This window comes from Camelus bactrianus, chromosome 5 (assembly GCF_048773025.1).
Source record: "Camelus bactrianus isolate YW-2024 breed Bactrian camel chromosome 5, ASM4877302v1, whole genome shotgun sequence".
Lineage (NCBI taxonomy): Eukaryota > Metazoa > Chordata > Mammalia > Artiodactyla > Camelidae > Camelus > Camelus bactrianus.
Genome location: NC_133543.1, coordinates 51,273,181 through 51,289,822, shown reverse-complemented (window position 1 = coordinate 51,289,822; position 16,642 = coordinate 51,273,181). Strand labels below are relative to the sequence as shown.

Below are 16,642 nucleotides of genomic sequence, written 5' to 3'. Positions count from 1 at the left end.
GATTCTTTTTAGTTCCTGCTTTTCTTTTTAAAAAATGTTTGTTAGCTAATATGTTTGTTTAAAATCTGAGCTAGATAGTTGTGTTTTAACAGAATAATAGAAAAAAAGATGACTGGAATTCACTAAAGCCTCATTGAGGGTACACAGTATACACTTTACATAGTATATAATCTCGTCTAATCCACAAGCTAGTTTGTGAAGGAGGTATATACAGTTCTTATTTTGGAGATAATGAATCTGAGGCTCAAAGAGATAAAGTAACCTGCCCAAGGATCCACGGTTGTTAATCACTAGTATACAAATTCCAGGCCTGTCTGCCTGCAAAGCCTGTGTATCTAACATATTTTAAAACTGATGATATTATTGATAAGAGGTTTTATTGCCCAATAGAGAGTTAAACAGTTGATTTTCTAATGAATTTATCTTAAGCTAAATCTTTAGCATTTGCTTTTGAAAAACCGTTAAATTCCTTTCCTTATGAGTCCTTCATTTAAAACCATATGAAGTCACATTTCTGAAAGTTACCTTTTAGAAAAGGCTACTTTTAGTTCTTAAGGCTCCTATGAAAGAGAAAAACTTTTTTCCTACCCTTATCTTTTTGCCACACCTCAGAATTTAAAAAAAAAGACACCTTGGGTAAGATATTGCTCGAGAGTTACATTAAAAAACTTTTTTCCTACCCTTATCTTTTTGCCACACCTCAGAATTTAAAAAAAAAAGACACCTTGGGTAAGATATTGCTCGAGAGTTACATTGATTTGGATGCATTTTTCATCAGGACAAAATGCTTTCCTGCAAGTTTAATTCCTTGTGGAAGACGACTGAAGAGTGATCTAGTGGATCCTGGATTTTTAATCCAGAAAGAAAGAGAGCGTTTAAAATCTGTTTTCTTGCTCATTGTTTATTATTTTTTTTCAAGAACATGGAGTATTTAAAATGTAACCTGAATTGTGTCTTTTTAAAGAATCTACTTGGTGACAATAGTTTTAGGTCCTGAAGTCTAGCACAGTGGTTCTCTGCTCTGGATGCCCATTTTAATGCCATTTGTATTTTCTATGTATTCTTCTATATAAACCCAATAGCATACAGAAAATGAGATTAGTTGCAGCAAGTCTCAGGAGAATCTGTGTTTGTGCTAAATCTAAGTTAAGTAGTTTGTCCCAATGTTAACATCTTTGATTTATTTTCTTCTTTTCTAGGTATATATTCTTTACTGATTGGTTCCGTCCCGCTAAAATTCTGAGAGCGTGGTGTGATGGATCTCATGTTTTGCCTATTGTAAACACTACTCTTGGATGGCCCAATGGGTTGGCCATTGATTGGGGGTAAGTATGAATCATTCCAAATTGCTGAGTTCCCATTTATTACAGAAGACGTTTATATAGTTGGCCAGCTTCTGCTGGGATGAAGACAAATGCATTAGTGAATATTCCAAGGAGATTGCTAGAGGAAGTGGAATGATAGGACCTTGTAGAAGGTCAGTGTGGAGGAGGCAAGACTCAAACCCCATTAGAAGTAGAACAAGGATGTGATGACGTGCAGGTCATGTGTAATTTTTATAGGAGGCATCTAATAAAGACTAGGAAATCTTTGGTGTCAACAAATGTATATTTGCCTATATGCACTGTGGGAGAATTCTTGAAGTATAAGATATAAACTTGAAGAAATTGATCTATCAAGGAATATAGGAAAAGGTAACAGGTTAAATAAGCATATAGACATGAAATGCAAAAGCAGTTTATAGGAGAGAACAAAAGAAGAAACATGTTTAACTTTTTAAACATAGATTACTACCAATATTTTTCCTCACTTATGGATTTAATAAGGAGAAAAATAAAATTCCTAACTTAAAGATAATATTTCAGGTTTCTAAAAGACAATTGAAAATCACTTCATGAAAGTTGTTTTATCTTTCTGGGGAGCATAAAGCTATTAAACTTTGCTTAATAAATGTGTCAACTGAGCATGCTGTTTTTGAATGCCCTTAGTATAAAGTGTGCTTTGCTAGTTTTTGGATAACTGATAACCGGTATTTTATTATTTTAGTCCTTCACGACTGTACTGGGTAGATGCCTTTTTTGATAAAATTGAGCACAGTACCTTTGATGGTTCAGACAGAAGATCCCTGGACCGTATACAGCAGATGACACATCCATTTGGACTTACCATCTTTCAAGGTATGTTTTGAAGCAAGTGTGTGTTTTATTTGTAGTGTGCAAAATGTCTAAAATTCATCCTCATTTGGCAGTCTCACAATTCCAGAAAAGCTGGTCACTTTAGAATCCAAAAAGATTGAAATGGCCCTATTACATATAAACAAAACATTTGATTTGTTGACTGAATATTTAACTTTTAGAGTTTTTGTTGTTGTTGCTTGTGACATTTTTAGGTAATAATCTTGACAAGGTACATGGATATAGCACTTTATAGATTACACATATTATACAGTTTAACTTGGATATATAAATATCACACAAAGAAATAGTAGATTACTGCCTTCTTTATTTTCATGAATGAAACAGCAAAAGCTGTTTTTAGTAATTATTGTAGTATTTCATTGCTCTCTGATGCAAGAACCTCATCAGAATCTTTGTGGAAAACTATTACACATAGCCACACGGGTAACTGGCTTCATCTTTATTATATAGAAACGTTAGCATATGGCTTATGAAGAATAGCAAGATGTAGTTTTTTCATCCACCTTTCTGAATAATTTAACACTACTAGTAAAGATTGCTGGGAGTGTGAAATTCTGGGAAACTGCAGCAACAATGATCACGCAAATATATCTGTTTTCTTTCTCCTAACTCCCCTCTCCTGTGTGTAGGCATGCTGTTGTGGATTGAGTTGCTGGGAATAAGTTGAGTTGGCACCACGAAGCAGGTGGTTTGTTTAGTCTTGAAAAGATGGTTTCTGTGAATGATTGTATAGCTTGTGCCAGGCCAGGAGAGTAAGGAGAAACTAAAACTACTGTGGTTCTGTTTGACAAACCATAACTAGTCTAGTTAGAGAAATGTCATTTTGTGATCAACCACGGGCCCTATGCATTTGCTAGTTATGTCTGTGGTTGAAACTTCCTTCTCAATAATCAGCACGGTACTTTAAGAAAAACTTGACACTGATGAGAAATCAAAGACTTTAACACATATAGTGTGAAATAAATAGCTAGTAAATATGTTGCATATTTCACCCTCCTGTCTGTCTGTGGAGGACTGCATGGTATTTAAAAATATTTTTAAAATGCTCTTGTGAGATTTTTGGTGAGTCAGTTATAAATACTGACTCCCCCCACCCCATGCATTCACCGCCTTTTTACTAATGATGTCAGACACATCCTATTTGCTGTCACATAGGAACATTATAAGAATGTTAAATTTTCTCTGCTCTTTGCTGGAATATTTTGGGATTTAATAAAAATGCAATTTCAGTGCCTTTTGGTTTCATCAGTATGAAAAAAATTTGAGTGCATACACATGAGAATAAGACAACATTCCAATAATAATAATAATAATAATAATATTTCTTCCAACACTGCCCTTCATTGCGAATTTCTTATGGAAGGTTCTTTTATTGCACAACACCATGGAAGTGATGCATCTTTTTAATGAAAGGCTACATCTACTTGGCTGCACATCACACAGGACTTACAGGTTTATTGGACTCCTTATTTTTAAAAATATAGTAACACACCTTCCTCTATGGTGGGACTGAGACTGCCAGTCAGTCTAGATAAGAATTAGTGAGTGCAGTGACTGATTTGTCATTGAATAGACCATAGATAAGGGAAATTGGTTTAATAATAAAATTTGTGATATCTTAGTCATTTTCTGGATAGTTGGAGTTTTTAGTTAAGTTTGTTAAGGAGAAAATCCACTTACATTCAATTTTTTCTTTTAAAAGCTCTGTTTAAATATATATGTTTACTTCTCTAATTCAGTCTCCAGGGTAAAATGAACATGGTTAAATTTTTGATGCTTAGAATCTTGTTTTGCCTCTGTCTTCTATTTTCAGCTTCATGGAACGTTACCGTGTTTTAGATTTAGGACACTTCTGTGGATAATTTTATTGATCCCTAAATAGAGACTGAAATTTCCTTTTTTGGACTAAATCTGTTTTTCTTCTCAACAGCCTGTTATGAAACTTGAGGGTCAAAAAAATTTTTTTTTACTGTTCTTATTAAGACATGGGATATAAAGTGTTTCACGTGGAAGGGAGCTTAGAGATGATTTAGTCTATTTCCTTAATTTTACTAGAAAACTGAGCCCCCATGCAGTAAAGTATTTGCCTAAGATCACTCAGCAGGTGAGTGCTTTAGCTGGGATAAAAACTCAGTCTTGTGAGGCATCCTTGAATGCTCTATAAAAGAATCCTGAGATTTTTTTATTTGTATTTTTATGCAGGGATGTCTAAACCTAATTGTTATTAAAAGCCATCACAATATTTCATACCTCCTTTCCTGAACTTGAACTCTAATATTCTTAAAAACATAGCGTCTGAAGAGTGTAACAGTTGTGGAAAATGATCCCAGAAACATGTTACAGATACTTATGGAAGAAGCTTCCCACATTCGGAAGAAGCATGACAAAATGTATTTCATTTTCCCAAGTGGTTTATAAGTGAGCTCTGATGAAAATACTAATCACTCGTTTCTTCTTAGACCATATATATTTTACTGACTGGAGACTGCGTGCTATTGTTCGAATCAGGAAAACAGATGGGAGAGAAGTGACAGTTCTCCGAGCCGGCGTCGGTAACGTAATGCGTGTGAAAGTATATGATGCCAACATCCAAACTGGTGAGTGTATCGCCAGATTCTGTTATGTGGAAGTATTTCATATGGTGGTTCCTTTTCTCTTTAAGTACTTATTATTTAATATAGCTCTTGATAGCTTTCTACTCCTGTCACCCAGGGAGTTTAAGAGCATAAGACTTTGAATGTTCGACTCTGATAACCAAAAGTGTGGCACACTTCAGCTCTTTTCAGTATTTAAAATTGAATGTGCTACTTGGCATGTTGATTTCCAAGAGGATGCTACTTTTTAGTATTGGGTCTGAAAAATGTTCTTTCCCATTTGTTTTCCTTCCACAAACCAAACTTGTGATCCACCGAAAGGAAATGAGCTTAACTCACCATCTCTGGGTGTTGTTTTTTCAGGATCTAACGCCTGTAATCGACCCACCAATCCAAACGGTGACTGCAGCCACTTCTGCTTCCCAGTGCCAAATTTCCAGCGGGTGTGTGGGTGCCCTTACGGAATGAGTCTGACCTCCAATCGCCTGACGTGTGTGGAAGACCCATCCCGGGAGCCGCCCGTGGAGCAGTGTGGTAGCTTTTCCTTCCCTTGTAACAATGGCAGATGTGTGCCCATATACTACCGCTGTGATGGAGTTGACGACTGTCATGATAACAGTGACGAAGTTCTGTGTGGCTCATTTAGTAAGTAATTCTATACGGAGATACTTTCTAGGATGGATAGAATACAGGGAGGTGGGCTTTAAAAAAAAAAAAAAAGGCTTGGGTTATCTCTGTAGGAAAAAGTCTTTCTTTCAGATTTTTAAAGTATACTCCAAAGGCGTTTAGGAAGCTAGGCAAAAAATACTATTCACAGATGATATTGTGAATGATTTCTAGCATTGATTTGGACTATCTTCAATAATAAAATCTTTGACATTGGCTGTTTGGGCCAGTGCAGAATCATTGTATCTTGGCGTGCTCCTTAAAAACTCAAATCAAAACAAACTGGATGTAATCTTTAGTATTGGAGAGAATATCACGGAGTTGGTGCTTGCAGTAATAGCTTTTGAAAATCTCGTGTGCTGTATTGCTTTTTGCTCCCATTGGTGGAAAATGAATTACAGGTGGAATGGAAGTGAAATGATGATTTTAAACTTTTATTTTCTTCTTTCAATGGTAATCCAGTTTATAATAAATGCTATTGCAGAAGACAGAAAGATAGAGGACAGTTGAAATCTCAGAAATTTCTACCAAGGTGACATTAGTAGAAAGAAGAGTGACATTTGAAGATAAAAGTGCTCATCTGTACATTTTTTTGAAATTTCTAAAGTTTCTTTCATTTTGTGTATTATCTCTCTATTTTTAAAAGTGCAGAGTTTTACATGAATGTTTTGTCAATTTGCAACTTTCAGATGACCCCGGTGATGGGAAGAAGTATAGCTTAGAAGTAAAGGACAGGCCTAGAGTCACATCAACTAGAGCTTTAGTCTTGAGCAGATCACTAAGCCTCTCAAAACCTCATTTTCCTCATCTGCAAAGTACAGATAATTATGTGTACCTCGCAATATTGTTGTGAAGATTAAGAGAGAAAAAAATGTATAAACACTTAGAAAAGTGCCTGGCATATGATACTTGCTGAATAAATGTCAACCAGTGTTGATGATGGTGGTGGTGGTGATGACTTCCACATTTTTGTGTAATGCTCCCATTGAAAAAGGAAAATTGGGCCTTTACACGGTATGATCTCATTGAAAAGGCTGTCAAAACAAATGTCTTCAAGACCCCTCTTTCTGTTGCAGATACCTCCTGTGCACCTTCGGCGTTCTCGTGTGGCCATGGAGAAGAGTGCATTCCTGGATACTGGCGCTGTGACAAACACAATGACTGTGTGGATGGCAGCGATGAGCAGAACTGCCCCACCCAGGAACCCACGTCCTGTCGGGCAAACTATTTCACCTGTGACAATGGCCTGTGTATCCCGATGAGCTGGGTCTGTGACACAGATAATGATTGTTCGGATGGATCTGATGAAAAGAGTTGCAGTAAGTTTTTGACGATTTCTCTTGGTTGGTTTGCCTAGTAAGTAGATTTGAACAATAGGTAGTCCATGCACATTTTCCTCTAAGGCTCACATAATTTTCCTTGTATCTTAGCCACTGTTCTATTCCATCTGTCAATCCCAGGATCAATAGGCTATAAGAGCAAAGACATGGGAAGTCTTCCTAAATATTTTCTGTGGAAGCAAAACAAGGACTGTCTCTAATGTCTAACATCCAGATAGACACTGAGAAAAAATCCCCTAAACTAACTACTCAGATATTTAAAACATTTTGCTTTCTAAATCATATGAACATATCCAGACATTTGGCTATTGGTTTTTCATTTCATCTGATACAGGCAAAAAGGCAGTGGAATAAAGAGGCCCAGAACATTTACATTTCATGACTCTTACCCACCTGCTTCCCCTTGCCAGTTCTGATTTCCTTTAGGTTGTTGTTTGTTCCCATATTGCAATCACAGTTTGAGGTGGAACAAAGTTCCCTGGATGAAGTTCTGTGCCGGTTGCATGATTAGGCTAGTCAGCCTCCTTCTGTACTGGGTGAGCGCTAAGGCCCCTTCTAGCTTTCACATTCTGTGAGACTGTATTTAATACAGTTTCATGTTGCGGGTGGGGCAGGTGGCACATCTGACTCTAAGGCTATGTCTCTTCAGCCAGCTAGGACCCTGGGTTTTAGAATTGTTCTGCTTAGATTTTGGATTAAATCTGGTTATCATGATCTGTCTGTACACTGTTGCTACTACACATTTGGGTCCTAAGGACCATGCTGCCATGCTGGGCTCCCTTGCTTGGCTTTGGTGTAGAGTCATGGACTTAATAGTATTCATGAGGTGTAGTCCAGTCCAAGGCCAGGATGTTCACTTTCTAAGTGTGGCCTGTCTTTCAAGGTGCAATCCCAGTTTCTGAGTCGGCCCTATCATCTTTTTGTTCCTATATACGAAAGCTGTCCTCGCTGGGCTCTTCCTGGGCTGGCTTTGGTAATGTGGCTGACTTGAAGGAATTTTGAACACACACACAACTGAGATAACTTACCCATGTCCTTCACTTTTTACAGTTTGGTTCTGGGTACACACTGAACAAGAAATAAACTGTTATTTGGTTTTGTTTTTGGATGACATTAGATCTTACAAACACCTGCTCCCCTAATCAGTTTCGTTGCCCTAATCATCGATGTATTGACATAACCTTTGTCTGTGATGGGGAAAACGACTGTGTTGATGGGTCTGATGAGAGTGCTTGTGGTAAGTACATTGCTTTAATTTTTAAATTTTTTAATTGATTAATTAATCTACTGAAGTATAGTTGATTTACACTGTTCTATGTTTCAGCTATACAACATCATGATTCACAATTTTTAAAGATCATAGTCCATTTATAATTATAAAATATTGGTTATGCTCCCTGTGTTGTACAATATATCCCTGTAGCTTATCCCTATCTTGCCCCTCCCCCTTCCTTCTCTCCACTGGTAGCCACTAGTTTGTTCTCCGTATCTGTGAGTGTGTTCGTTTTTTTGTAATATTCACTAGTTTGTTTTATTTTTTAGATTCCACATATAGGTGATATTATACAGAATTTGTCTTTCTCTTTCTGACTTATTTCACTAAGCATAATACCCTCCAAGTCCATCCATGTTGTTGTAAGCTGCAAAATTTCACTCTTTTTTATGGCTGAGTAGTAGTCCATGATATATATATTTATATTTACACACACACACACACACACACACACACACACACACACACACACATACACACACACCACATCTTTATCCACTCACCTGTTTTGTTTTTTTTTTGGTCAGCACAAACTGAGTTTTATTTAAAGTGATGTAACATATGTACATTTTTTTCCCTTCCAAATTTTTTAACTGTTAAAATTGCCCTTTTGGAGATCACATTGCAAATTGTATTTCACTAGTAATTTATCAAATTTGCCTGTCAATTGATACATTCTAGATGAAGCCTTATAATGATGTTTTGAGAGTCATAATTATTGATAGCAGATGGTTCTGTAAAACCGGTAATTACAGGCTCCTTAAATTCATAACATACATATATTTAAACATTTAAATAGAAGTCCATTTTCTTCAAAAGTAATTATCTAGTACTTATCCAGTCATCTGTTGATGGACACAGGTAGCTTCCATATCTTGGCTATTGTAAACAGTGCTTTAGTTTTATTCATGGTGTTTAGAAAAAATCTGAATATTTTGTTGTTTTTCTCCTTTGGCTAATTTCTAATACTTTTCTCTCTTGTTTTTAGTTGTTAATTGCACTGCTTCTCAGTTCAGATGTGCCAGTGACAGTAAATGTATTAGCAACATATATCGTTGTGATGGTGTTTTTGACTGCAGTGACCACTCTGATGAGATAAATTGTCGTAAGTACCATATTCCCAGTGTGTTTCAGGTGAAGAGGTCATTTCATGTTTACCAGTATTGATATTACCACAGATTTTCTCTTATTCAGACAAACTAGAGGGAAGGTAGCCTGAATTACAAAGCATTGACAGAGGAATGCAGTATTGAACATACAGTAACATTGACTTGGCATCACCAAATAATGATTTGTAATTTGTGAATCAAGTGATTGTATAAATGGGCACTTTCAAACTGTCTCTTGAGTAGGTTAAACACTTCTTGTTGTCACTATTAATTTTCCCTAGGACAGCCCAGATTAGTGGGTTTCAAATTTTTGCGGCTTACCAGATATAAAGATATTTTAATGGTTTCTTTTAAATCTCAATAAGGAGGTCAAATCAAGCAAATCATTATTTAGTAGCTGCTAAAATGTTATATATGGTCTTTGACCTGAGAGTCTGGTAAGAGAAATTATAGAAAGTAAGAAATAATTAAAGCAAAGGAGATAGTTTCAAGGATCTTGTAGAAATGATACAGATGCAATTCTGTCTTTGAAGAAGACAGAATTTGAATTTCTTTGAAAAGAAATTTTTTCTAGTCAGAGGATTGAAGGAGAAATTCTCAGAATATAAATCTGATGGACCTATAATCTCCATAGACTGTCGACTTATAATGGATAGGATTTGTTATTGCCTACTTTTTATATTAAATGAGGTAGGTGGTCCTTTGTTGAAATAATGGTATTTTGGACCATAAAAAGTAGGTTTCCATTAATTCTCCTCCCCAGTCAGAAAAGGAGTGGTTAAAGCTATGGATAAAAAAGAAAAGTTAAATGCTTATATACTTTACAGATGTGTACAACACCCAGAAATTCTTAATCACTGAATTTCTGTTTCACATTGAAAACACGGAATTCTGTGGTAGTCTGAGGTTAAACTGCCAATTACCTTGACTTGCTAGTCCCTTACGAGGTTTCTGGGAAGGAGTTTGGCTTTACTCCTGTGAAGTAGGCAAGCAATTCTTATCTATCTCTCAAGGTTTGCTCGATGAATAGTGGAAAGTTTGCAAAGAATTAAGAATTTACAGTCTTTTTACTTAATGTGTGCTAGTTTCATTAGATATAATTCATTTGAGGAAAAATTATAACATCCAAATATGTGATATTAATTAAACGCATGATTTCCAAGTCACTATAGATGTTTAAGCTCTATTGAAATGCTCTGATGATTCTTTATTATTTAATCTGTAATTAGAAGCATAGGAAACAGAATTTTCTTTTGACTCAGAGACTTATCTTTGACCCAAGAGTTGTACATCCTGTCAGATCCACTAATCAGACACAGAGATCTCTGTGTACCACAATGTCAGAGAAGACCCTCTATCATTTTAGACTTTAATATTGAATTTGTCATAGTCATTATTTTAAACCTACCATTGATCCAAAATCATTTCCTCTGAATCTAGGACTTATATAAAAGGGGTTATGAATTGCATTGACAAGCCCATTTCCCCTATGCTATTCTCTTAGAAACCAGGCCTCCTGGTATGTGCCACCAAGATGAATTTCAGTGCCAAGCAGATGGTACCTGCATTCCGAAGAGCTGGGAGTGTGACGGGCATGCAGACTGCCTCCAGGGATCCGATGAGCACAGTGGCTGTGCCATCAAAACCTGCCCTTCATCTCATTTCCTCTGTGGCAACGGAGTCTGCATCTTCAGAGAGTGGCTCTGTGATGGGGACAATGACTGCGGGGATATGAGTGATGAGAAGGACTGCCCTACTCAGGCCTTTCATTGTCCCAGTTGGCAATGGCAGTGCCCCGGCTATAGCATCTGTGTGAATCTGAGTGCAGTGTGTGATGGTGTCTCTGACTGCCCCAATGGGACAGATGAGTCCCCACTTTGCAGTAAGTTTCCTGACCACAGTTTACTGGCCATAAATTCATTCTGAGCAGTGGCCTGCTGTGCAGCATCATGTCACTGTCACCACGTAGCTTTTGAGGAGGGGATTTCAACTCCTTTCTGAATTCAGATCTGTGTAGGGATAGTCATCATGAAATTCAAATAAATCATCACTGGGTAGTACTTCTCATTAAATCCTTTGCACCTGGTTCTGTGTTTTTACTTCAGTAGACCGTCACATTAAGTCTGGTTCTGTTGGTAATGTGCTCATAAGTTTTTCTAACTTTAATATTTTCTAATTTCAATCAGAACTTGCCACAAAACAAATGAAGCCCGGGGATTTGTGTCACTGTGATTAAACTCCTGTGATTGGCATGTAATCCTAATTACTGTCCTTTCTTTCTTTCCTCTTTAATCAATGCTCATTCTCAGATGAACCCCAGCCAGGTATGATTGCGAAGTATTTTAGATTCTTATGATTTTATATGCATTGTGTTTGTGTGCTGAACATGTGTCCTAATCATTTTGACTTACTTCCCCTTCTAGTGCATGTTTCATATCATGACTCTTATAAATAAGTTTGAATACCCATGAAAATAGCAGGCATTTGCATCTTCAGGCAGATGAACTATCTTTTGGTGCCTCAAGCATTGCCATTTTAGCTCTGAAAGTAAGGGTTGATGGCATGTTAGTGCATCTGTGTCCTCTAATCTTCCAATTGCTTTTTCCCTTCATAGACCTTCTAGCCCTGGCTCTTCAGTGTCTAAGTTTTATTTTCCATTTCTGTGTAGGTAGAAGGATGACAGGAAACAAAGTGGAGGGTAATGTAGTTCTCTTTTGTATGCTTTATCAATGACAGTTGTGTTTCTTGATGTCAATAATATTTCCCCAAGTTTCTCTCATTGCACTAAATGGAGTTATAATAGAGGGCTGTATAGTGAAGAAAATGGTCCAAGTCTGATGGATGCGAAAGATAGTAAATCCTCAGGCAAATCAGAGCACTGAACAGCTGTGGAGCTCGTCCAGGTGGATGCTGCTTGCAGCTCTTATTTGGGTATCGTGTGGACGGTGGCCCAAGACTGGCATATAATACAACAGAGTGAACCACAGAAGCAAAGGTTCCTGACTTTCCCCTTTGTGATTCTTTTTCTTTATTCTAGACCAGGAGAGCTGCTCAGATTCCAATGCTGGTTGTACTCACCAGTGTATCCAAGGGCCCTTTGGAGCTCAGTGCCAATGTCCATTGGGATACCTGCTTGCCAATGATTCTAAGACCTGTGAAGACATAGACGAATGTCGTATTCCAGGCTTTTGTAGCCAGCACTGTTACAACCTGAGAGGTTCTTTCCGGTGCTGGTGTGATACGGAATACAGGTTAGACGCTGACAGCAGGACTTGCAAAGCTACAGGTAATGAAAGTGAACAAACTCCAGCCAGTTTAGCAAGCACACACCAGAGCTTAACATGAAATGTTGTGTGTGGGCATTTAACAAGTTTCACCATTTTTGTATAATGCTTCATGAATTCAATTCAGCCAATATTAATTCAATTTCTATTACGTGAACGTATTTATGCTGTGTTTTAGGATATTGATTTGGCTGCTTTAAAAGTGACCAAATGAGGAATGCTAAATCGAAATAGACAGGTTCTTTCTTCTTCAGTTAGGAATCTGAATGGTAGACTGGTCAGTTCAGGGGATAAAACTGGTCAGTTACCCTCATGGTGTGGCTTCCATCTAGGGATCCAGAGCTATTGCTCCAGTCTTTGGCTTCTCCCAGAAGGTAGGAAAGGGGCAAGTAGCTTCCGTTCCAAGGATGAGACTGGAATTTGACACCTCATTTCTACTCACATTTTTTTGGTCAGAACTTAGTTATGTAGTCACTCCAGACTGAAATGGAAGTAGAGAAATGTCTCTAGCTGGAAGGCCCTGTGTCATGCTAAAACTTGGCTTAATTTAGTACTGAAAACGAAGAAGAGGAGAGGGGACATGGAGATAATTAGAAGTCTCTGCTACAGCTGAATACAAAGTACAAAATAAGCAAAGTACAAAAGTAACTATAATAACAAGAAGAATGCAAGTGTATTTTACTCCAGGTTCATATTTAGACAAATATTGGGGTGTAATCCAAGGAAGGATGATATTTTGAAAAAGGTTACTCTAAATACTCATGAAAATCAGCTAACTATTAGCAAAATATCATTTTTTTTATTAAAGTATAGTTGGCTTACAATGTTGTGTTAATTTCTTGTGTACAGCATAGTGATTCATATATATATATATATATATATATATATATATATATATATTTTTTTTTTTTTCCTTTTCATATTCTTTTTCATTATAGGCTATTACAAGGCATTGAATATAGTTCCCTGTGCTATAGGACCTTGTTGTTTAACTATTTTATATATAGTAGTTAGCATCTGTAAATCCCAAACTCACAATTTATCCCTCCACCTCTCCCCTTACCCACTGGTAACCATAAGTTTGTCTTCTATGTCTGTGAGTAGGGTAACATCATTCTTGTAGGGATTTTTGTTTGCTTTTCCCATTACTCTAGTTTGGAATGACATCTTTCTGTTACCAAACATATTACTTCAAATATCTTTTCTCCCAGAATCGTTGACAATTTTGCATTTTCTTCTTGGACAGCATCTGAAAGTCTGCTGTTAGTTGTGGCAAGTCAGAACCAGCTCGTTGCTGACAACATCACCAACCAAGTGCACTATATCCATTCACTTGTCCAGAGCGGTTCTCACATTGCAGCTGTTGATTTTGATTCAGTCAGTGGTCGTATCTTTTGGTCTGATGGAACTCAGGGTAAAATCTGGAGTGCATTTCAAAATGGAACAGACAGAAAAGTAGTAAGTATATTTCTACTGACCTTTGGCCTGACTAGTTCCCCTGTCTTGGGTCTGTTTGCTATTATTCACCAGTGAGAGAAGGGCCTACCTCATCTTAGGCGGTTCTCATATTTCCCTCTGGGCCACATCACTCCCAAGAGGCCTCGATAATCCTAACTCCTACTAATTGATGGGCTCTGAATAGAGATCCATGACTCTGAATTCCAGGACACATGATGCAGAGACCTCACAACATCTTTGGGCTCTTTTTTGTAATTTTGTTTTTCCTGAGTGAATGAGATTCAAAAAAAATGCGGAGGAGGTTGCTTTTCTTAGGTTTAATTCAGTTACGTTTCTTGATCTGTCTCCCAGAGTTTCAGTTTCTTGAGCCTTGATGGTTGTTTCCTCTGCCCCTTAGAACTTTATTTTGTAACTGTTGGCACTTAATCAATAAAGGTATTACTTTTGGCCTGTGAACACTGTAAAGTTTCATAGGGTTGCCAACTTAACAAATGGATACAGCTTTTGTTTAATTGAAAAAAACTTTGAAACCAAAATGAAACTACACACTAATCCAACAAGAGAGTATTCCGTTCTACAAAATCTTGTATATTTTTCTTAGAAAACCCTACTGTTCCTTACATGGGAAGACAAAATTTTCTAATCCTCACAAGCAATCAGAGGACAATCAAAGCCTTATCTAGCTTTTCATATAATTTCCATGTTTGCATTCATTTATTCCCTTTAGAATTCACTCTTTATTCACTTTTGTCTTTAGATACTTGACAGTAGTGTCACCATGACTCAAAGTATTGCGGTGGATTGGGTAGGACGTAATCTTTACTGGACAGACTTTATTCTGCAAACAATTGAAGTCTCTAAACTGGATGGGAGCCACAGGACTGTGCTGATTAGTGAAAATGTAACAAATCCAAGGGGACTGGCATTAGATCCCAGAGTGAGGTAAGACTTTTTTTTTATTAAATGTTGTTGCCTTAACATTGTATGAGAGAAAAACAGCAGTAACATGGGGTGACTAATGCTCTTATCACAAAATGTAAAATGATTCCTGTTTAAACATCTCTATAGAAATGGTAACCATACAACTGGTTGTTGCTCTCCTTCCTTTATTTAAATAGTCTTCTTCATAAAGTACATGAGAGCAACTGGTTGTTCACTTGAAATAAAGATCACATTGATTTCTTAGCTTATATGATTAAGTTTCTAATGAATGCATACAGTAATATTGCAAAGATGGGCCATGGTACTTGCTATACCATGTATACCTCATGGTTCCACAACAAAAATGCTAGATTTTCCTGCTTCGGTTTCATATTGTTTACTAGGGCTCCCTTTTACATCATATAAGGAAGAAAGTTTTTGCCTGCTGGTCTTAAAGGGAAGAAATTCTCCCTTGTGCTCAGAAAATTTTGAGGGCTTCTTTCCTTAAATTTCCTTGTATTCTCTTAGATTCTTTCCTGCAGGATGAATTAGGCAAATTATGTTCAATGCAATGCAGACTTCCTAGATATTGTAAAGTATTACACACCAGTGAAATTTATGATGAATCTCTGATGATGAATAAATCGACTCACTTACCTGAAAAATGACAGGATAGATAAACAGGGACAGATGAATTATTCTAGATCAACTCTTTGTGGGTTGTAAGGAGACATGAATTGGCATCAGGACATTTCAGTGTCACAGTGTACTACGTGTTTTATGCACATTATAAAAACACGCAGATGGCTTGTGACTGTGTTATGATTACAGTTTTACTTTGTGACTCTCAGAGGAAATAGTAAGCTCCGTGCATAGAGTCTGGAGATGATTTATTTTAAGCGGAGCATAGACATGAGATTGTGTTACTTAAAATGACAGTTATCTTCCGTTTCAGTATGTCCAGTCCAGTTGGTAACTAGCTTCTTTTCACAGTGACCGTGTGATCTTCTGGTCTGACTGGGCCCGTCAACCTCGTATTGAACGAGCCAGCATGGATGGCAGTCTGCGTACTGTCATTATCCAGGAGAAGATCTTCTGGCCCAATGGCTTAACTATTGACTACCCCAACAGACTGCTTTATTTCATGGATGGCTATCTTGATTACATAGACTTTTGTGAATACGATGGAAGCAATCGGAGGCAGGTGATAGCCAGTGATTCGGTAAGTTGAGGAAACTAAACTAAAACCACAAAAATGGCTTGGTAGGAAGCAGATGGAGTAACAGGAAAACTAAGAAATTAACTTCTGTCATAGACATTACAACGTCAGTGTAATGTGTGAGGGCCAATCCATCTTTTATTACCAACAGAAAATAAATATTCTAGTTCCTGGTCAGATTGTGCCATGTCCAGAAAGGATTAATAGCTCATGTGGTCTAGTTGATCCATAGCTGCTAATCTGTTGCTTCTATGAATCAATCTAAATAATGATTTAATTATATTTAGATTCTTCAATTACATCATAGCCTTTTAGATATTTTGTATTTTTATCCAGGAAATTCTGGTGGATTTATTTTCCCAAGTTAAAAGGCAAAATGCAGAAAATAGGTTATGTTACCAAAGAGCTCTTATTGACTTCTATTTAAGATTGTCATTGTTTATAGTTCCGTGACTTAAAGAGGCCCTGGGAGATCTCCCTACCTTCAGGAAATAGGCATCCAAGCCGTCTCAGATTTGTGTGAATCAGCGAGTGGCAGAACAAGATGGCAGAAATAGCACTGGATACGGAGTGGGGCTAA

The 16,642-nt window shown here is 37.2% G+C and overlaps 1 protein-coding gene across 1 annotated transcript in view; it reads left to right on the top strand.

Annotated features, from left to right (window-relative positions):
• The window catches only part of LRP2 (LDL receptor related protein 2), a 181,774-nt gene that overhangs the window by 80,721 nt on the left and 84,411 nt on the right, over nt 1-16,642 (top strand). The window contains exons 18-29 of the mRNA XM_010971430.3: nt 1,200-1,325; nt 2,047-2,177; nt 4,658-4,795; nt 5,156-5,437; nt 6,535-6,777; nt 7,916-8,035; nt 9,060-9,176; nt 10,685-11,062; nt 12,218-12,466; nt 13,711-13,922; nt 14,680-14,864; nt 15,837-16,065. Of these exons, the coding sequence (XP_010969732.2) occupies nt 1,200-1,325; nt 2,047-2,177; nt 4,658-4,795; nt 5,156-5,437; nt 6,535-6,777; nt 7,916-8,035; nt 9,060-9,176; nt 10,685-11,062; nt 12,218-12,466; nt 13,711-13,922; nt 14,680-14,864; nt 15,837-16,065 (2,410 nt within the window). The remainder of the gene's footprint in view (nt 1-1,199; nt 1,326-2,046; nt 2,178-4,657; nt 4,796-5,155; nt 5,438-6,534; nt 6,778-7,915; nt 8,036-9,059; nt 9,177-10,684; nt 11,063-12,217; nt 12,467-13,710; nt 13,923-14,679; nt 14,865-15,836; nt 16,066-16,642) is intronic.